This window comes from Rhinatrema bivittatum, chromosome 15 (assembly GCF_901001135.1).
Source record: "Rhinatrema bivittatum chromosome 15, aRhiBiv1.1, whole genome shotgun sequence".
Taxonomy (NCBI): Eukaryota; Metazoa; Chordata; class Amphibia; order Gymnophiona; family Rhinatrematidae; genus Rhinatrema; species Rhinatrema bivittatum.
This window is the reverse complement of record NC_042629.1, coordinates 71319683-71341566: the sequence shown is the minus strand read 5'-3', so window position 1 is coordinate 71341566 and position 21884 is coordinate 71319683. Positions and strand designations below refer to the sequence as shown.

The following is a 21884-nucleotide window of genomic DNA, read 5'->3' as shown; positions in this document are numbered from 1 at the left end:
AGCTGGGAGTATTACTCTACGAGCACCGTGTCTACGCATATCTCCGGCAGAGCAGGAGGGACCAGAGATCGCGTCTGTCTCGCAAAGATTCCTCAAAGTACAAGGAGCTGGGAGTATTACTCTACGAGCACCGTGTCTACGCATATCTCTGGCAGAGCAGGAGGGACCAGATATCGCGTCTGTCTCGCAAAGATTCCTCAAAGTACAAGGAGCTGGGAGTATTACTCTACGAGCACAGTGTCTACGCATATCTCCGGCAGAGCAGGAGGGACCAGAGATCACGTCTATCTCTCAAAGATTCCTCAAAGTACATGGAGCTGGGAGTATTTTTTTTCTGTAATGGGACCTGCTATTCTTTTTCCATTTTGGGGATTTTCTCCTCATTTCTTTCATTTGTTTTTATTTTTTTTAAATACATGGGGAAAAATATGAAATTAAGCCTCCCCAACCCTAAAAAATAAACTAAAAAAAGCCTTGGCACCCCCTCATTGAGGCTGTGGTCACGCAAACCATCCACCAACACTTGATACAAGCTCACCTAAATGACAGTAGCGCCCGTAGAGGCCATGGTCGCACAAGCAGGCACCGTAGATCCGCTGGCACCGTCCTTTGTTGGCACAGTTGCACTTCTTTTTGCAGTGTTTCCCAAAAAATCCTTTCGGGCACCCTATAAAGGCCAGAAATTTGGCGTCAAGATGATCCCATTCATGCAGACTGTATCTCCCCAAACTTTGCAAAGAGAGGGGCACCAGCCCTGCCCAGGAAAGCAATCAAAGGGGAATAAACTTGGGAAATTCTATAGTTAATATGCGAAGTGGGGTATAGCATACATTAACTTTAAATAGTCCTTGTCCCCCATGTATACAGCGACCGTATACAGACAGACATTCGATGACATTCTGTGTCAGTTCATCTGCCTATAAAGCATCCACATACCATCCTCGCAGAACTCTCCAAGGACCCCAGGAGGACAGCGACACGTCCCCGTTACTGGATCGCAGCTGCCTCCATTTTGACAGCGGCACAAAGAGCTGCAGTTCCTACCGAAGGTCCCTTCTGGGCAGGCTGCAGCAAGAAGAGATGGGGAGGGAACGTAAAATATTCTTTTCGTCATTTGCACACGATACATGCGCTCACTAAAAGTCTTACCAAAAAACCCTTCCAGTATCAAATAGAAAACCAATTCCCGAGCTAGAGACTCTTCCAGCAGCCCTGCCATAAGCATGATCATGAGGACAGATTGAAGGGAGCACTGGATTTCTCTATAGAAGTTGGAAGAGTCTACACCAACATGAATCTCAGTTTCAACGAGAGCATGCAACCTTGTCATAGAGTTAAGTCCCTGGCACACAAGCTGGAAAATCATTGAATATCTACCGTAATTATTTTTTTTCAGGTCTTGCAACATGCTAATAACTACTTTTTTCATACACAGTTTGCCTTTGAAGCAGAAGGTTTTGATCTTTTCTCAGCCTTTCTTGGAACAACCTACTAGTAACCACAGAGGTAGCTCGATGGCTGGCGTACAAAGTGAATTCCACAGGGCAACAAACCTAATGTGGTTACAGGGCCTTATCTGTTCATCAACAAAAAAAAACACGGTATAAAGTAGCAATTCTGATCTTTAACCAGGGAAAACTATGGCTTAGCGAGTGGGGAGCTGACTGAAGGCCAAATGTGTGAAGGCTCTGACATCTGTGATAATGGGATACAGAGTTCAAGCCCTGCATCTAGCACCAACATTAGGATCAAATCCAAGATCAGGTTCAGGATAAAAACCCAATAGGTTGGCTCAAAAAGATTTCAAGCATCAAATTCAACTGAAAAGTCAATTCATTTTTTTAAAAAGTGTCAGAGCTGCTACTGGTATTCAGGTACCTAAAGGGTCCTATGTTAAGGAGTGACTGGTGGACTTCAGAAACTCCCAAATCAAAGGTATGAAATAAAACCTGGTCAGTGGACTTTGGCCAGTGCTCATTCCTCTTCTAAGTCGCCTGGAGCACAGCTTACAAGGTCCGAGCAGAATCTTTTTGTTAGTGTGGCTGAGATCGTGGTCTGCGAGAACGATGCAGTACTCTTTCCATCGGCTTACCACACACAATTGTTAGGTGTTCAAGGACCATGCGGGGCAGATCTGTTAGCACATTTTACAGCAATTCCCACAGGGCCATTCAGAAGACCTGGGTCCGATTCCCAGCCCAGATTATATTTGCCTTTTCCGTTTCACTTACAGGGGGAGAAACTCCCAGTTCACGTTTACTCTTGTCTTACAGAAACAACTGAAAACCTTCATCTGTTCTCTGTCACAGCCTCTTATCACCTTCTCATCTCTTAGGACAATAACACAGTCGATGACAGAAAAAGACCCAGCTGGTCCATCCAGTCTCCCCAGTTATTCCTCTCCACACAGCCCAACAATGTATTCCAACCTGCCACACAGACCCGGTAATGCAAGCGCCTTCATTTTGTGGAGGGCTAGATATCGCTATATTCACAACCTGCCAGGAGCATGGCCTACAGGGGGCCATGCTCTATGGCTGGCAACTGGGGGATGGACAGGATCAACTGGATGGACCAGTTGGTCTTTTTTTTTCCCCATTACGAACTCTATTATAAGTAACTCTTGCCTATAAATAAATGGCACTGTACTAGCACGCACAGTATTCTCTATAACACACGTAAAGAGTGACTTTACGGGAACCTGCAGCTATGCCCCTGTACAGGAGTGCAACCTCCTTTGTGGGTCTGCAGAATGCACGTGTGAAGCCCTGCAGGAACCGCGCCTTCTGTTAAATGCCCAAGCGAACTCTGCTATCTCTAGAGATGGGACGTCTTGGGTCATTCCAAACTTTCCCAATCAGCGTTAGAGGGGGCTTGAAGTCTTTGTTTTAATTTAGTTGCTGTTTTGACGTTTTCTGCTGCAACTACATTCTAAAGAGGATTTCAAATAAAATATAATCTTACTCTGGTTGCATATGATGCCTGTCCACCCCTCGGGGCATTCACAAGCATCCTGCTCAGCAGTACAAGTTCCTCCGTTTCTGCAGTCGTCACAGGTTAGGGTGCAATCATGACCAAAAGTAGCATCCAGACAGACTAGAAAAAGGGGAAAAAAACCAGGGAGGGGGTGAAAGCCACACTCATGCATAGATTTCCAAACTCTTTTCATCATTGTGACCCTACTGCCAATTAGGGATGTGCCTTCATGTGCCTTCAGGCCGATACAGTAAAAAATGCGGGAGAGCAGGCGCTCCATGGCACCTCTCCTGGGCGCGAGATTCGGTATTTAAATGAGGTGTGCACTAATAAGGAGGCACAGTTATCCCCCAGGACCCAAACATCTGCTAGAGCTCTCAAGTCGCCGTCTAAAGCAAAGAGTTCTTACCAAATTTCTCACTCAGCGTGTGTTCTCCCCTTGCTTCAGCCTCCTCCTCATAGTAGTCCTCATCAAAGAACCTCATCAACTCATCCCTCAGTAACATGACTTGAGGAGTAGGAGGGAGAGGATAGCGACCATTGAGGGCCTCCACAGGCTCTTCAAAAGCTGAAGGACACCATGGGCAAAACTGAGAGATCAAACTTTACAAGACCAAAAAAGTAGCACAAAGCAATACCAAGAGAAGTAGTTAAACAAAATGTGAGAAAAGAAAACTATAAAAAAAAGAACAGTTGGTTGCTATCAAACGTAGGATAACATTTTTTTGAAGATGCTAACAGATTTCTTCAGAGCTTTATATTGTTCCTAGTATATCCTGGAGACTTAGTAAGATCAAAATGTATTGCCAAATATTTTTCTTTACTTCAGCCAGGAAGTCCCATAACTCTCTAAACATAAAACCACAAAATTGCAGACTAATCTTCAAAAAAAAAAAAAAAGTTTCTATGTCTCTGATGGCTACCAGAAACGATCAGATTCCTGTAAGAAGTGGCATTAAAGCAGGACCTGAAGAAATGGAAGCCTGGTTGAAGGGGTAGGATACAGTTACTTACAGATACAGCTCCTTCGGTCTTCATCTAACTTATAGCTGATTTGGCAGCTGCACTGGAAAGAACCTACCAAGTTCTGGCAGATGTGTTCACAGCCGCCATTGTTCGAGGAACATTCATCCACATCTGCATGAAGACCAACAAGGATATCCAGCATTAACGGGTGATGTGAATTAAAAAAGGATGAGAAGAAGTGACAGAGAGAAAGGAACGAAGCTGAAAGTAAAGGTCACAGGAGCAAGGTGAACAGGGCTGGATGCTTCTTCCTTACATAATCTTTCAGGGGGTTGGAGACAAGAGTGCAGCAGACCCTCGGCGGCTGTCTGAACGCCGAGGGCTACACAGAGCCCCACAGACTCACTCCAGCTGCCTGATCCTAAGATCCTAGAAGAAGGCTGCATCCAAGGGAGCAGACCGAGTACCTAAAACCAAGACTCATGCCCAAAGATTTCAAGAATAGAGGCTAAGGCAGCAGACAAGGCTTTCTGCCTTTCCTATAACAGACCAAGCTTGCTCTCCGGGTATTGGCCTTGCTTTCCCCACAAGCCAGGAAGCTCTGTCCTCTCACTTGCTTGCTTGAATTCTGTTGCCCTTTTTTTGCCCCATCGTTCCGTGCATCCAACTGCCTTTCAGGCAGGATGCATTCAGCCTGGGGTTGTCGAGGAGGTTAGGACTGAAAAATGAACTTAAAATGCAAAAATCAGAGAATTCTGTGCCATGTATATGTAAGCTTATGCACAGCGCTCGAATTAAGGAGCATATTTTGCCCACGCTTAGCGAGTGTGTTTCATACAGCCGAGACACATAAGTATATCCATGCTTAAAAGTGCTACCCTGAGGAAGAAAGTTAATTCGAAACATTGCAGTGTCGGGATCATCACACTTATCGCATGAAGTATTATATACAGTACCTTGGCGTCATAACCGTGAGTTGTGATTGGTATAACATTAAGTTTGTACTGTATACCATCATACACTCCTGCAAAAGTGGACTCATACTGGATTGTCAAGATAGTTGAACAAAGCAAATTGGTTTCTCATCTTGTCCTTCCGGGGTTTCCAATGATTATACCAGCTATCTAACAACCACACTGTTGGAGTTAGTGTGTTTAACTGTATAGCCATATAGGCATCGCAATTAGCCTATTATTGGCGCCATATGAGGTTTCCCCGGTTCAACCATATATAATCTCTTTAAAATTGAGCTAGCCCTATTGTTTATTGTCTATATCTTAAGTATTTAGCATCACTGGACCTTCTTTTTTTTTTGAGTATTTTCCATGTATATGTAATGCATAAATCAAAAATAGAAATGAATTGTGGAATTTTTCTGGTTCAGAGCAACACAAAGGTTTTATTAAATCAGGATTGCCAGAATGAATGAAATTTTCAAAGAGTTGGTTTGTGTCAGAATCTTTTTTCCCAAAGTTTATAATACTTTTCAGTAACATTAAATGGCTATTGGTCCAATTAGTACTGTTTATAAAACATTCAAAATTAGCGGGGAGAAAAAGTTGGGAATTTTGCCTTTTTTTTTTTTTTTTAAATTTCATGAACCTTTTCTTAGATGAATATTCTCCCAACTGTTCTTGGACTTGATGCAAAATTGCTCTAACATAATACATTGCATAGCGTTCTATAATATGCAACTCCAGCTGGGCTTCAGAGCTGCACTAGAAAGTTCCTTTCCTCTTTACGCCAGCTGTCAGCCAGCATGGCAGGTGGGAAGGGAACACATTAGTGCATGGGTGTAAGCTGATTTTAAAAAGAAAAAAGAAAAATCTATGCATTCCCAAAAGAGGCACGATAGACTCACCATCACACCCACAGCCATCCATGTTTAGCCTGTAGCCAGCATAGCAAGCGCACTCATATCCCGAAGGGTAATTGTTACAATCCTGCTCACAGCAGGAGACTCCAGATGAGCACTCATCAATATCTGAAAGGTACAAGAGAGGAATTAGCTGATGCCTAAGAAACCTCTTTCAATTGAAGCAAAGCAGATCAGCAGAATAAGATAAGGACAACCAAACTAGGTTGGACCAAAGGTCTGGTCATCTCTGCTGGGGGCAAGCGGGTAGGTGCTTAGATGAAATAAGCAATGAAGTGTGTGTGGAGTGGCTCATCATAGTTTCCGGCAATCATGATCTAGGGATGCGGTGAACCCATGGTGTCATCCCTAATCATTGATAAATTTCCTGTGGTATCCAGCTTCTGTAAATTTGTCTCATAATTAATAGACTTCCTGTTGGTTTTTAAGGGGAAGGATAACATGTATGTAAGTAAACTTCACCCCATCTCTGCCAAACAAAACAAAAATAAAACTCCAGCGATATCTAATTACCCAGGAAACCTCAACTGAACGAGTGATCAGATGCTCTACGTATGCTTGGAACTGGAGTATGTTGTCAAGTTGCTAGATTTATGCCTTTAGACCTAGCCCTGGTATCCAGAAGCAACTTACAGATTTAGTAAAAGTTTAAACACTGGGCAGGCCTGGGCAGTCATCATCGCCACCAAATCGGGGAAATGCCTGGATGGTGAGCAAGAGCAGGCAATTCGGATTTGATCAATTGCCAAATGGGATGCAGAACATTCAGCATGGTGCAGTGCCTACACATCAGGATTCTGGTATTCGCACAGAGACCTCAATGTACACTTCCTACCAACTGGTAGGGAGCGGAGGCTGTAATTCATAGCATGCGGTAATGTCATCTCTCTCTGGGGCCTGACCCACAACCACAGCAGCGGTCCCCTATCCTTAGGAACAACAACATAGCTTCCAACCACAAGTGACGTATGACTTCAAAGAGTGCAAGAAATTGGTTACATAAACTATATTTTTAAAAAAGGGCATGAGGACAGAAGTATGTAATTCAGCGTCTCCTAGGGAACACTTTAGTTGAAAAGCAGAGGTAATTCCATGTCTTTGTAGCATTATAAGTGTGGTTCCCCTGGCTGGTAATATCTTTTTTTTTATTTTTAAGGCCCTTTGCCTTATTTAAAGGTAACAAATCATCCTGACATCAGGGAGTGATGCATTCCAATGCCTCCCTCCAGATTCACCTTATGTGAGCCTTTCTAGCAGTTTTAGATAGGGACTAGGAGGCATCTAGAGTTCTCTATGAGGCCATAGCTGAGAGAAGGTGAAAAGCTTCATTCCCGATAAAGGATGAGAGACTTCAGTGTTTGGATGGTGGTTGGGTACCGACAGACTACTAAACCTAACCACCTGAGCTGGAAGGAAATGAAATCCTTTCCCAGTTGTGTGGAGGCAGAGGTTCATCAAGTAACTAAGACATTAATGAGTGAGCACCCTTCTATTAGAGGTGTAGTCATAACTAAAGCCAAACTTCTTTTGGATGGCTGTACAGACTGTTGAATTGTTCTGTAAATTTTAATTTGTTTACTTTGAAGTAAAGTCTTTGGGAACAAGCACTTGAATGGTGCTATCCTTTGTGAGAAAATAAAGTATATTGTTCCCACCACTGGAGAGGTCTTGGAGATTATCTTCTCCACTATGGACAAGAGCCCCTGTCCGTCCCTCATGCTACAGTAAGCCAAGGCTGCATATTGTTATCTGTAATATATGCACAATTAGAAGTTTCCTACATATGTATACTATCAATGACACATCCATATACATCACAAATAGCTGAAGAATAATGTGCTTTAAGACACGTATTTAATTGCAGTGGTGAAAAACCTTGTCAGCGAGATTCGAACATGACGTACATTTTGTTTTTCCGGATGCTTGAATGGTATGTGAGGCAATTTGTGTGTTGAGCTATAAGTGGATTGCACAATATATTTTGACAATGTGCTTTTTCTACAGCATGAAAATTTGAAAAGTACAACCAAAAGATACCCCTGACGCAGAGTTGACTATTCGAAACACATGTCAGGTAATAATCGATAATGAAGAAAGGGTAACTGCCAATGGAAGAAATTGACTAAAAAAATAAATATTTGCTATTGATACATTTTGAAAAAAGATAAGTGATTTTGAACTGTTGATTTATAACAATTTTATTTGCAAAAGAAATATTTAAAAAATACTGTGGACCAATGATTAAATATAAAGCAACTAAGGTATATTGACTATTACTGGTAATGCTTATTTTGATGGTCTCTTTTTAAAGCACATTATTTTCAGCTATTTATGGTTTAACCCGTATTTTTGACACTGGGTTTAGTTTAGACATTCATAACCATTACAATAACACTGCTGACTTCACATACAGTGTATACAACAGTCCCTTTAATTATTGTCTCAATGCATCCTTTGACTTAAAGCTCTGTTTTCTTTACAAAGGATAAGTTAGACTGCAGTTCCCACAGTTTCCCTCTGCTTTCCATAATGAGCATACCAAAAACAAATGATGCATTATTTGATTTCACAAAATTATTTCATGATATACACAGTCTTCTTTGCCTGGTACCATGAAATCTATCCCCTCCTATTTACCTATACAGGTCTTCTGGTCCTCATCCAGCTGGTGTCCATAGTTGCAGGAGCAGAGCGGGCCTGAGCTGGTGTGGCGACACTGGTGGGAACAGCCACCATTGTTGGATTCACAGCTATTCACAATCTCCATCTCTATTCCTGGTAGGAAGACACATGCGCATATTTGTAAGCATCTTAAAAAGCAGCCCTCAGTCTTTGGCCAGCATCTTCGCTAATTTGTGAGATCTCAAGATCTAAAGTATTTCTATACTTCCGACTTAGACCTCTTAGATCATCCAAGCATTACGGGTAAGGAGGGACTGATAGCCAGAAAGTGGAAAGACAGCTACTTCAAGCTACAAGTCCTCAAGAAAATAAAACCCCTCCTCTTCAACCAAGACTACAGATCAGTACTTCAATCCCTCATTTTCTCCAAACTGGATTACTGCAACTCACTACTGCTTGGACTCCCCTCATCCACCCTCAAACCCCTGCAACTTCTCCAAAATGCAGCAGCCAGATCATTAACAAACAGCAGTCGATCTGCCCACATCACACCCATCCTCAAAGACCTTCACTGGCTCCCAATATCCCACAGAATTCAATACAAAACCCTTACCCTACTACACAAATCAATACACAACAAAAACACAGAATGGCTTAAAGATGCCCTCCACCACCACCACACCCAAAGAAACCTCAGATCCCAAAACACCGGCCTGCTAAGCATACCCTCCACAAAGCAAGCACACCTAACCGCAACCAGAGAACGCGCCATATCAATAGCCAGCCCATCTCTGTGGAACACACTCTCTGAACAACTCAGACTGGAGACGTCCACCCAGTCCTTCAAAAAAAATCTAAAAACCTGGCTATTCCAAAAAGCCTTCCAGCCCTCGAATCTAACTCCCCCCACTCGCCCTCCTCATGCCCACCCCAACCTCAAAACAAAGGAGAAACGTCACAATCCTTATCAACCTCTAGACATGCCTGCGTACCTCAATAAGCCCCACCCTGCCTCCCATGTACAAACTTCCCCCTCTGTAAATAACTAGAGATACCTACCCTCCCTATGTAACCACAGTTATCGACCTAATGAGATGTTAAATCAAATCAACTTCCAAAATATAATTGTACTAACTTTTGAGCTGTTTGAATCAACTCCGTTTCAATGTTCACCACGACTAAAATGTAATTGCAATAACTGCTGATTTGCTGAAAGGCAGTTATACTGTTGATTCACATAACGTAATTGTACTAACTGTTGATTTGCCTCCTCCATGTAAAATAGTAAGACATGCTTGTCCTATTTCTCCACGCCAACATGTAAACTGATGTGATGTACCCCAACGAATGTCGGTATACAAAAGCAAATAAATAATAAGCAGCCAAATTGTACAAAATGGCCTCTACAGTAGGAAGATTACACTGTCCCTGAAAGATAAATACAGCATAGTGTTCACTTTTACTTACGCTTTTTTAGTATGAATCTCTACTCTAGTTATATGTTGACATGAAATATATAGAATCCGTTAGTTGTATTGGCTTTATCCTAGATAGATGGACTACGTACATACAAATTTCATATATAAATAAAGTTTTAAAGAGAGTCACTGAGGCCTCCCTCTGCTCGCAACAGTCATAACAGATATTTTATCTTCTATAAGAACTTATTTATAGTACCTTTGTCTTGAAGTCCACCATGTTTGCTCCTTGGATAGCAATATGCTTTCCAGAAACACCTACTGGCCACCTCTTGGTAGCTGCAGTGTTCCTGAAGGGTCTGCTAGCTTTGCTGCTACAGCGGAGGGGATCATTTCAACTAGGGTTCCCAGATGTCTCCAGGTCGTCAGGCACAAGCTGAGTCCGTCCTGCATTGCCTCCCTCCCAGCCCTCCCCTCCACATTATATTCACCCAAGACTGTTTCATAATCTGAGGCCATTTGGTAACCCTAAGCCATTTCATCCACGTTCTAAAAGCGAGGATGAGGGAGACGATAGGAAGATCATCTCTAAAAGTGGGAACGATGGCCCTAAGGCAACTCGGACTCTCTCTCTCCCCCACCCTTCCCGTACGGCACCCTGAATGCTCCAAATTCTAGGCATACATGGGAAAGCTGCTTTTAGTTGTCCAAAGTAGGTTTTGTGATCTCAAAAACCTTTTGAAGTATTAGTTAGCTCTTGAACCACAAAATATACATTATACGGGTGAACTTTCAAAAGGTTTACATGCACAAAATTGGGATTTACACCTGTAAGCCTGAAGCATGCGCGTGCTAGCAGGGAAAAAATGGAGGAGGTTTAAGGACAAGGCAAGGCGTGGTACAGAGGTTTGCCCACCAGTTGCTATTTCGTAGTCTATACGCACATACATTACCCAACTTCTCCGTAGGCTTTTATACCTGCTAATTGACTTGCACTTATATTTTGTTTGTAGGTTTTGGGTGGGAGGTGTGGGTGAACTGGTGAAGGTAATGGCAAACTGATGATTCCAAGTACGCGCGCAAGAAAAGAATTTTCAGAGGCGTAGTACATGCATACGTTGCCACCCGCATTTAATACTGGGTTACTGCGCAGGCATGGTTACAATTATTAAATGCCCAAAGTATACACGTGTGATTTTATAAAATGGGGAGCAAAAGTATGAGTGTTCTCATATTAAAAATATACATGCATACTAAAATATACACATGGACTCTTGGGGCAGAAATACGCGATATTTTATAAACTCTGCACAACCGCCACACAGTGCTAGAATGCTAACCTAAATCTCCACGGGCCTACCTTCACATGCAATTAATACACCTTGGCCCATTTAGAGAGTGGGGCTTCCTAAATATATCTTTATTGGTACAGACCTCAGAAAAACGTCTCATGTTAGTTTAACGGAGTAACTGTAAACACGTTAAAAGATAAATTAATGCAGCAAGGCCCCTGACAGACATAAGTGTTTCCACAGTCAGAGCAGCTGGCAGAGATAGGCTTGTTTTTTTTTTCCTCAACCATAGTGACTGTTGCAACTTTATTCGGAATTTTCTTAGTGAAAAGGGAACTTAAGGTTCTTTTATACCAGGGCCCTTATTTCTGAGGTCCTCGAAGGCCACAAACAGGCTTGGTTTTCTGGAGATCCACAATAAATATTCATCAAATATAATGGCTAAAGGTTAGATGTTAAGAACCAGGTTAATGTGTAATGAAGTCACCTTGAAAACCCAACCTGTGGTCCTTGAGGATCAGCAAGTAGAAGCCCTGATCTATGTGGCTAAAAAAACCCCTAAATTTAAAACACGGAATGGGCTTTCTTCCAAAATGTTCTCCGTGATTTCGTGGATGTCTCTCTTCTACTTTTCAATTCTGCACAAAACTGTTAAATGAATGCTTTCATGTTCTGGTGTTCCTTTCCAAACATACTGGGAGATTTTATAATTTTCATATTTTAAATATTATCAGTCCCGGCGGCACTTATGATCATTAGATAAAAATCTCCTCGAGGTCCCAACAGTTAAAATTGTGAGACTAGAAATGACTAGGAAATGTGCTCTCTCAGTGGCAGGTCCTCTATTTTGGAAATTCTCTGCAGAATCACATCTAATCCAAAGGAATTTAAGAAAAAACTAAAAATCATATCTAATCCAAAGGAATTTAAGAAAAAACTAAAAATGTACTGCATTTAACTTAACAATCACAGACTAACAATATCACTCCCCTTCTCCTTTTTATATTTCTTTGCTTTATACCCTGATTATCTCTTTAATTTTAAGCCTTTTAAGCCATTTCTATTATATTTTTGACTCGATTATATGTATTTTATTTTGTTTTGTGTGCTTTACATTGACTTTTATGTATATGATTTTAGTTTGTAAACCACTTAGACCACAACCATGGATAAGCGGAATATAAAAACTGTTAAATAAATAAAATAAATGCAGTGTGGGGTTGCACAATAACTTTTCAAATCCAGCTGAAAATACATGTCTTTGGAGTTGTTTGGGATAGCTAAACACTCGGCAGAGCTCAGCCAGTTTCCAGTCAGTTTCATTGGATCTGAACTATCAAAGCCAATGTCCAACAGAACAGTACCAGAAGAACTAGGAAAATGAGACATGATTCCCAGGGTCAAGGTGGCTGTGGCTGAGCAGTTTGGTTAACCAACCTGCAGGGAACAACTATCTTACTGCACTACAAGACGTCTTTTTCCCTGTACCTGTCGCCTCACAAACCACAAAAAGACATCCCAAATGAGGATAAAATTGACAGAATTCAAGGGATCTGCTTTCAGTGAAAATAGTTTGATCCAGGTACGGAACCGTTTTGGAAGGGTGGCAGAGTGCACCTCGCTGCGTCAGGGGATAGAAGATTTGCAGGTTAACGCACACAGATGGGTGATCTCGCTGTATGCAATCTCCTCTTTAAGGCGAGATCAGTAACCCAGCAGCTGTGCTTCTGAGGGAAGAGCCCACTAACGGGGTTATACGTCTTCACAGGAAGGTCGCCCTGAGCACCTGTCAAAACCGTCACCTGGAGCTTTAACAAAGGCGGATTACTTTGCAGGTCCTGGGCTAGCAAAGGTACTGTGTTTTTAGTACAAATAAAAGGGTCTTGGTACATTCATTATGAACATTTTAAAAAAGGATGGGGATAGTTCATTCTCCTGCCAAGAAGAAAAAGAGTTAGGAGAAAATCAACAAAGCACCAGGGGTAGCTAGGACACCCTCAGGAAAACACAGAAACAGATAATAGGACAAAAATGGCCAAACCTCTCTCATCCCATCATGTTCCCTGTTTGTTGCAGTACCTTAGACCCTAATTCAGGCTCCAGCTCTGCCATCAAGGGTCCTTTTTGTGCTTGTTCCATGCCTTCCTACACGTACCACCCTGTGCCCACCACCACCTCCAGTGGGAGGCTGTTCCTCCTATCCAGCACCAGAGTCCACCTGCTCCCAGCCTCGGACCGCTGCACGGCCGCTAACCACCACAAAGCGTTTGCCTCTGCTGCGTTACTTTCAATACATATTAACCGCCTCTGACGTTTACATTTTTAACTCTTCTTCAAGCTTGCATAGATATTTGGCTGTTTTTATCTCAACTTTGACGCGTGCTGGTGACTAAGCTGCCTGCCTGGATGCTTACGATAACACTGCTTTCCATCAGCCCCCAGCTCATAGCCAAGGTTACAGGCACACTGGAAGGAGCCCCTGGTATTGAGACAGCTGTGCGAACACACGGCCAAGCCCGTCACGCATTCATTTATGTCTGCAAGAAGAAGAAAAAAACAAAGTATCTTAATAGAAAGATTAGCATATTGAAAGAGAGCATTAAAGCAGAAAGACAAGAGGGCCATCCGCTGGGACATGAGATTCCTTTCCAAGTCGTCTGCTCTTTTTTTTTTTTTTTTTTTGTGACTTACTAATATGATTAGCTCCACTTTCAGAATAAGATCTTGAAAGCGATCACATTCTTGTTCAGGGTATCAGGGGTGGGTTGAAGCAGGTTTGGACCGTCTCTCTCTCCTGCACCTCAGCGCAGGTCAACAGAGATCACGGCTGGAAGGCACAAACAACTGCTGTCTCCTCACAGCCGGCCCTGCACACGTGTCCTATTCTCAGCTGCCACTCTGTACTCTGATGCATTATTATATGATAGAACCTGGATTTACTGTTCGTGCACTTACAAACCCAGAGGCCTCGTGTAATTTTCTTAGGGAATCAAATTGCATTTCTGATGCTTTAATACAATATGAAGCAATGTTATGAAAGGGGAGTATTTTCCATTAGAGAACAGTAATGGCTTGTCGTCTGCTGTACCAGGTTTTTCTCAACACACTTAAGTCTTCAAGAGCAAGGCAGCTGTCATTTTGTGCACTATTGTTGTGCTAAGATTATGAAATTTGAGTCATAATCAGTAAATGGTACGCGCCAATCACTCCTGCTAATGCAATGGTATGTGAGTAACATATCACTAAGAAGTGCCATGCATGCCAACCTGGATCATTAGGCAGTAACCAGCAGTTTATAAGGGGAATGGCCATGGCTTGTTGCTCAAAACAGGTGACAGTTTCCCAAATCTGTCTGGCTAATAATTGTTAATGGATCTATCGCCAGGGACTTGCGCAAATTTTAATTAAATTCTGCTATGCTATTAACTTTGTGCCAACAAATTCTGCAACTTAATTTGTGTGTTGGCTGAAAGAATATTTTGTTAAATTTGTTTAAATCTGGTGCCAGTTCGCTTCATGGCGTGTCCTTTGAAAGAGTACCTAACCTTTCCCTATTTACCTGTTCATGATTTTATAAACCTCTAACATATCCCCTTCTCAGTGGTCTCTTTTCCAAACTCAAAGAGACCTCCTAACCTGTTGAGGCTTTCTCCATAAGGCAGATGTTCCATCCACGTTATCATTTTTTGTTGCCCTTCTCTGTACCTTTTCTAACTTTGAGCTAGAGCAACCAAATTTTGAGATAGGGCAACCAAAAATGCATGCAATACTCAAGGTGCAGTGGTACCACAACTCAATGTAGATGCCTTATGATATTCTCAAAGTAGGACACTCTGTTAAAAGCTTTGCTCAGAATCAGTGGGCAAGTACATCGTTTGGCTTGACCTGGTGCTTGTTGGCATGAGTTACCGTAACCACCTAAATGCCATCTGCCATGTCTGCTGAAATTAGCTCGCAGTGTGATTCATGTGCGCTGGGTTATCCTGGGTGCCAATTCATCACATGGCACAACCTGACTGCAAGCACAGTAAAACCACCCATCACGTGGCTCAGAAGACTTTTTTTTAAGAGTCCCCTCTTGGCAGAGAGATGGAAGAAGATCATTTTAACAGGACATGTCCATTCTAGCAGACAAATAAATCAGCAATTGGCTAACAACTTTAAAGAATTTTTCTTGGCAGGGTCTGTCTGGTTTGTTTTTCTCAGTTGTGCCTGTAACCTTCTGCCAGTAAAATCATAAAATCAGAATGAAACACACACATATTCAAACTCTAGGATCAGATTTCTGGTAAAGAGGAAAGTTCCTCTTGGATACCTTCACAAGACTTCCTGTCAGGTGCCAGGAGGAAGCCAGGGTGGCACTCGCAGCGGGCGTTTCCTCGGTCATTCCTGCACACCTGGGAACAGCCTCCATTCCTCTCCATGCATGGGTCCCTCACTAGAGTCCGTAGAAAGAGGGAGGAAAAATGCAAAAGGATCATTTTATATTTGCGTTTTTCATAGGCAAAGAAAAGGAGCTGGAGGTCATGATACGTTAGGAGGAAATGAGAGGCAATGCCGAGGGATGGTGGGTGCCTGGAAATTGCCTACCAGCAGAGGTAACGGCATTCAAAACTCTGATAGAATGTAAACAGAGCTAGAGAGGAGAGTGGTAAGAGTAAGGGAGGAGAGGGTCGGAGATCAGTGTCAACAGGTAGACGGCAACTGGGCAGCCAGAGGAGCCAATGGGTTCCTTACCTGCTGACAACTGCTGTGTTTTACACGCCCAGTAACATGATGATTTACATGTGCCAGTATAATACAGATTTTCATAAGGGTCTAGCTAGATAACGTCACAAGTTAGCAAACCAGATCTAAGCTTTTGAAAATGTAACCCCCAGATTGGCTCAATCTAGGCCCCTAGGTTCACCAGGCTGCTCATACAGTGGGCTGTTCCCAGAGACGTGGTTGGGTTGGGAGATAAGGGATGGGGAGACTAAGCCGGAAAGCCCCCCATTTCCCTTGTGAAGATAAAGCCAAATGCTTTGAAATCGACGTGTTTGGATGAAAGGAGCTACACAAAAGTGCAAATTATAATTAAAGTGTAAAGTAGAAAACGGGAACATTTACAAATAGGGGTTGACTATGCAAACGATGCTTGGACTGCAGCCTTTTGGGAAATGATCTAAACATTACGGAGCAGACATCAGAATTACTAGAACTGGCTGTGACTAGTGTATGTTTATTAGTGTCTCAGGAAACGCCTCCCCTTCGCTGGAGCTTCCTCAAACAAAACTTTAGAAAGCTTTGAGACCGGGAAATGTTATGTTCGTTACAGCTGTAAGGGCCATATAATCTATCGGCAAAGATTTTGCAAATCAACACTCCAAGTTCTGCTCCTTGGCCATCACCACAAGGCACAGAAGCACGGGGGAATCTTGGGACTGTTTTCCTAGCCGACAACATTTTAAATCCTCCTCCAAAAAAAACGTAAAGTAAAAACAAGGAACCAACTGGAATATTTCCCGTTGGACAGCAAAAAGACTGAGGGAGTTTAGTGGTGGCACGAGAGGGTGCAGAGATGTGGCAGAGAGAACCCAGCCCGCTGGGATCATTTTTAGGCGTCCTTTTAATTCCAGAGCTGCAAAAACACAGAGATAAAGAAATAATCCTGCTTGCAATGAAGCAGTACGGACAGGAGCTGTCGTCTGCATCTATTTATTTCCCAGAAGAGCCCAATTTCAGTTGTAGTTCTGCCCCCCCAAGGCCTGCATGGACTTGTAGTTCTTGCTTTCCATGTGGAAATCAATAGGAAAACCAGGATCTACAAGTCCATCCTGCAACAGGATAACACTGGGACTGGATCAAGTTGGAAAAGTGAAGGCATCTGGCAACCTTGGGACTACAGCTGGGAGAAGATAATGACCGGATGTCGACCCCGATAGGGCTGCCAGTTGGCGCCATTATTTCTGACACCACATAGGTCCCTTTTTCAGATGGAGGACATCTTTTGTTTCGTTTTTAACCAGCAGCTTTCTCATCCTCCTCCGGGCTTTCAGCTCCGCTGGAATTGGTCTCCGTTGGCGGATGGTGCCATTTGCCACCCCCACCCCTCCATCTTATGTTATCCAACCCCCAAACTCAGCCCAGTCATCACGACGACAGTCCTCGGCCACGGATCACAAACCTCGCGGCTCCTTCCAGAACCCAGCTAGTGTGGATCCTAAGCCGTGTAAAAGGGCAGCTCATTAGGAGGAAATGTTATTTATGCATTTATAAAAACTGTCTATCCTGTTAAAAGCTGCTTGCAGGCTACAATATATACAATAATCACTAACCAAAAAAAAATCAGCTCATTATAAATAACAATACATGGCTATCGCTGTGTGAGAAAGTGGTCGGGCTCTACTTACAGTCACAGTGCTTGCCATCCTCCCTGAGCTGGTAGCTGTGCTGGCAGCGGCACTGGTACTGCGAGGCGGTAAGCTGCACACACTCGTGCTCACAGCCCCCATTGCCAACAGAACAGGAATTCACAGCTAGAAGGGAGAGAGATGAAAGGAGCTATGGTTAACAGGGAAAGTTAGTGAAACTTCACTTTCTGCTCTGCATTACCCTAAACCAACCGCTTGCCCAGTGCGAGAGCGTTGCTGGAATGGCCGGGACACCAACTTGTAACCACAAAGGGGAGAGGGCTAGCAGGCACAAGGAATAAATAATTCAGATCCACAAGTCTGGTCCCCCAAGAAAGAGAACTATTTTTTTTTGCTTTCAAATGCTCTTCCTGCTCACCCGTTCCCACCATTGTGCATCTGAAGTCGGTGAGAGCACTACTGTGCCGGTAATTGCCAGAACCCTCTCTGAGCAGCACGACGACACCCACAGAGGCAAGGTCTGCAGCTACTTTTTCACCCATGGGCTTTGTGTGCTTTCACTTTGAAAAACTTGCTGTGGGTGCAAAGCACCCTTTTTTTTTTTTTTTTTAATGCAGGTACAGTTTTCCATGGTGAAGTGCAATCTGCTTGCATTCGTTTCCTGCTTCACAACGCGCCCCCAGAAATGCCGCCTCTTGGCAGCTAAAAGCACATGCATCATGGGACTCTCTGCATACTTTCAGCTGTACTCAGGGAGGGTCATTCTCAGATGGCCAGTTTACCCGGATATATTATTTGAATGCATTTCAAAATGTCCTCTCCACGCACAAATGGACCACAATAGAGCTGAAAGGGTCCACATCCCCTCGAGGGCATATCTCAGCCTCAGCTCCATGGTGCAGCCGCTGAGGCAAGGGCAGGAGATGAAGTTTGCTAAGTAGAGCAAAAAAGGCTTGTTGCTATTAACCTCTTCAAAATGTGCTGAAAATTATACATACATTAGTTTTAGGTGTTTGTTTTTAACTGTGTAAAGCATTAAGTTACTTAACCTCGTGCAGTGCTTTGCATGAGCCGTCAGTCACTGAAAAACAATTCGGGAAGGAAATTGGTAACAACATTTTCTATCTATGAGAAAAGACAGACGGAATGACAAAAGTGCAGAAATATTTGGTCTATTGGATAAGGTTTCTAGTAGCAGGGAGAATTACAGATGTAATGCAAACCAGCCCGCAGCGAGCAGGCTCCGGTCTTCGAGTATCCTAGGCAGGCCTCTAAGGGTCTAGAGAGACCCAGGAGTGAGTTGGGGTTAGTCAAGCACAGCTTTTGGATGTGAGCCCTAGGCCAATGTAAGATTCCACGCTGGAGAAAATAAAACACAATGCAAAGCTTTAAGTAACCCTGTTGGTCCTGGAGAACCTGGGATCCCCTGCCAGAATTATCCAAGGATGTTACACACAAGGATTTGAGACCATGTAAGCCTCTTCCTTCAGATCCCAAGTCTCCGCGGAGCTTCCAAAGCCAAGATCTGCAATTGGTTTTGCATAATTCTTATGTTGGTTGAAAACTAAAAGGGGCACCTGCTCATGGGAGGATCCCTGAAACGGCAAACCTCAAATGCACGCAGAGGCCTCTTCTGCACGGCAGGAGTGTGCATTCACCTGGTATTCTTTACTCACAGCACAGCACCACGGCAGCGTGGGAGAGCCGCTGACGTGCACTGTCACCTCCACCTCTTTTCAGCCTTCCGCTTTCATTGCAATAATAAATAGTAAGAACCATTTTCCAATTATTAGAATTTAGTTACAAAAAACTCCTTGCCCCCAAAAGAGCTCACCATCTAATCCAAGGCCACGGGAAACAAAGTGACCTGCCCGAGGTCACAAGGAGCATCAGCGGGGAAAGCACCTTGGCTTCCCTGGCTCTCCTCCCAAGTAACCCTCTTACTCTCATCTTGTAAATGCAGATTGCCCTCTATGATTGTAAATAATGGATTCAGGTTATCATTTGTTTAAATAACTCCTGCTCCCTCCCTGATTTTAAATGCATATTGACGTCTACGCCTGTAAATGTTGTTGTTCAGGTTATCGTTTGTTGCTTAAATTCTCCCCCTCATGTTTCCCAGTTTCTCCTTGTTAGCTTTTTACACTCTGTTTTCCCATATAAATTGTTTCATTGTAAAGCCTCTTGCTACGTTATGTTATATGTAAACCCATGGGATGTTCACGACGACTGTCGGCACATAAAACTGTTAGATAGATAGATAGATAGTGTTTTGTGTTGCTGTCACGTAGGCGTATTCACGGAGCGGAGTGTAGAAAGTCTGCTGGACAGTTTGTGATATCCAATTAGTCACCTAACATCTGTTATGTAGGGAAAACATGGCCTTTCACCATTATATGGCATCATTTTTCTAAGTCTAATTGCACTTAATTGCCAATTCACCATCCCAGTGCATCTGGGTACCCAACTGCTCCTTCTCCCTTCAAAAGGATGACGTGTAGCTTGGATGTTTCAAGAGCAAAACTTGGGAACTATTTAGTATTTGGTGCTGATTTCCAGCTAGGGTTGCCACCTCACCCAGGTCAATCCAGGTGGGTTAGTCCAGTCCTGGTTTTGCCTTATTGCATGCATGGAGATGCTGTCCTATTTTTTTTTTTTTTCCCACAATTCCGATTTCCCCAACAACTTCATGTCTGCAATGGGGCAAAGCCCGGACTGAATCAGGCTGAGCTAGGTGAGGCGGTAACCACTGTTTTTCTGGAAATGGAAGCAGCAAATCAAAATGCAGGGAGCCCCCAGAGCAAGAGCGTAAGAATGGCCAAGCTGGGTCGGATCAGCGGTGCGTCAAGCCCAGCCTTCTGTCTCCGACAGCAGCCCCCAGAGTTCACCTAAGTGCAGGTCTATAGGAGAGCGACGCCAGTTGTCCTCCACTCAATCTCTTATGTCCTCATCTTTCAGGAATGCATGCAGACCACTCTTGTACCCTTTCTACACTGCTTGCTGTGACTGTATTTGGTGGAAGCTGATTCCACTGTTTGACTACCCCCAGACTAATGAAATACTTTCAGAAAAACTGTCCCCATTGCAGCAGCTCTTTGACCGGTCACTTGTTCTGCTCACAAAGTTGAGGGTATGCGACCGACTAATCACGCAGGTGCCTTTTTCCTTGCTTACCTTTTCTGTGCATATTTTTTTTAAAAAATCTTCTTTTATATATTTAAGCGTTGCGCTGCTGCCTGGCAGCCCTGCACACTCAGCATCCACACCGTGTGAGAATCAATTGCAGCTGATGCAAAGGGCCAGTTTAACCAATTTCAGACACGGCTCTACGCAAACAGCCTCAGCTGGGGATAATGCTCTCTCTCTCTCTCTCATACGTAAACACTTGTTGCAGATGAGATCTGCTGAAAAAAAGAGTAGCATTTACAGGGGAATGTTAGCTATCCTGAAACTCATTCTCCTGCGGTTTCAGAGGCATTTGGTTGTGCATGAAGGAAAGCCAGAGAGATGTACCAGCGGCTGACAACTGCCGGCCACCAACTTTTCTTTGCACACTACTTGCATTGTCGACACTTAGTAGTCACCCACTGGTTACGCAAAATGCCAGGAACAGATTTTTGTTGGGCTTATTTGTTTTATTTTCTTATATTTACCCAGTGAAAACTGGTTGCTATGATAGGTCAAGGCATTGCTTTTGGTGGTTAACAGTATAGCAAATCAGTCCCTGACCTCTGTCATCTAGAGATGAGCATTGTACCCATGTGTGATATATCTTGGGGGGGAGGGAGCATTTGCTGTAGGGATTATGGTCAGTTAACTATTCTACATGGAAACTGCGATTTAATTCCCGCACGTTTTGTGATCTAGGACACCGCTCAGCCTCCAGGTTATTCAAGTACAATGGGATTATAATGCATCACTCACCACAAAATAATTTGTATTTACTTTCATGTAACATGGTTCCCTCTAATGAGTCCAGGCAAAGAGTCCCTGCTGATTACGAGGAGTCTGCTGACCCTTCCGGCTAAGTCACTAGTGATGCCTCAGCACTCAGGGCCTGATATTCAAACCTAACACTGGAGAGGGGCAGCTAGATCAGTCTCTTCGGTAAACGTGCCACCACAGAGCAGCAGATTTCAGCCTCTCAAAAATAAAGACAGTCCTGGGGATGAGGGGATGGATTCTGGACAACAAGCACGGATTCTTAGAACTAGCCAATTAACGTAGGTGCCCCAAACCTAGTGGCTGCAACAAGGGGCCTAAATCTTGTTGCTCAGATTTTGCCTGGCTAGACCGGAGCTCGTTTTCATGCACAAGCCCAGTTGGCTAGTTGCCAGTGAAAATTAGCTCGACTCAGCTAGCCAGATGGGGCTTTGCCCCG

At 43.5% G+C, this 21884-nt stretch overlaps 1 protein-coding gene across 4 annotated transcripts in view; it reads right to left on the bottom strand.

Annotated features, from left to right (window-relative positions):
* MEGF6 (multiple EGF like domains 6) overlaps nucleotides 1-21884 on the bottom strand; it is a 262583-nt gene that overhangs the window by 38729 nt on the left and 201970 nt on the right. For all 4 annotated transcript variants that reach the window (XM_029578136.1, XM_029578134.1, XM_029578135.1 and 1 more), the window contains 10 exons: nucleotides 17543-17668; nucleotides 15466-15588; nucleotides 13565-13687; nucleotides 8456-8593; nucleotides 5804-5926; nucleotides 3991-4113; nucleotides 3386-3544; nucleotides 2965-3096; nucleotides 937-1065; nucleotides 539-667 (listed from right to left, as the gene is read on the bottom strand). In XM_029578136.1, coding sequence (XP_029433996.1) covers nucleotides 539-667; nucleotides 937-1065; nucleotides 2965-3096; nucleotides 3386-3544; nucleotides 3991-4113; nucleotides 5804-5926; nucleotides 8456-8593; nucleotides 13565-13687; nucleotides 15466-15588; nucleotides 17543-17668 — 1305 coding nt within the window. The remainder of the gene's footprint in view (nucleotides 1-538; nucleotides 668-936; nucleotides 1066-2964; nucleotides 3097-3385; nucleotides 3545-3990; nucleotides 4114-5803; nucleotides 5927-8455; nucleotides 8594-13564; nucleotides 13688-15465; nucleotides 15589-17542; nucleotides 17669-21884) is intronic.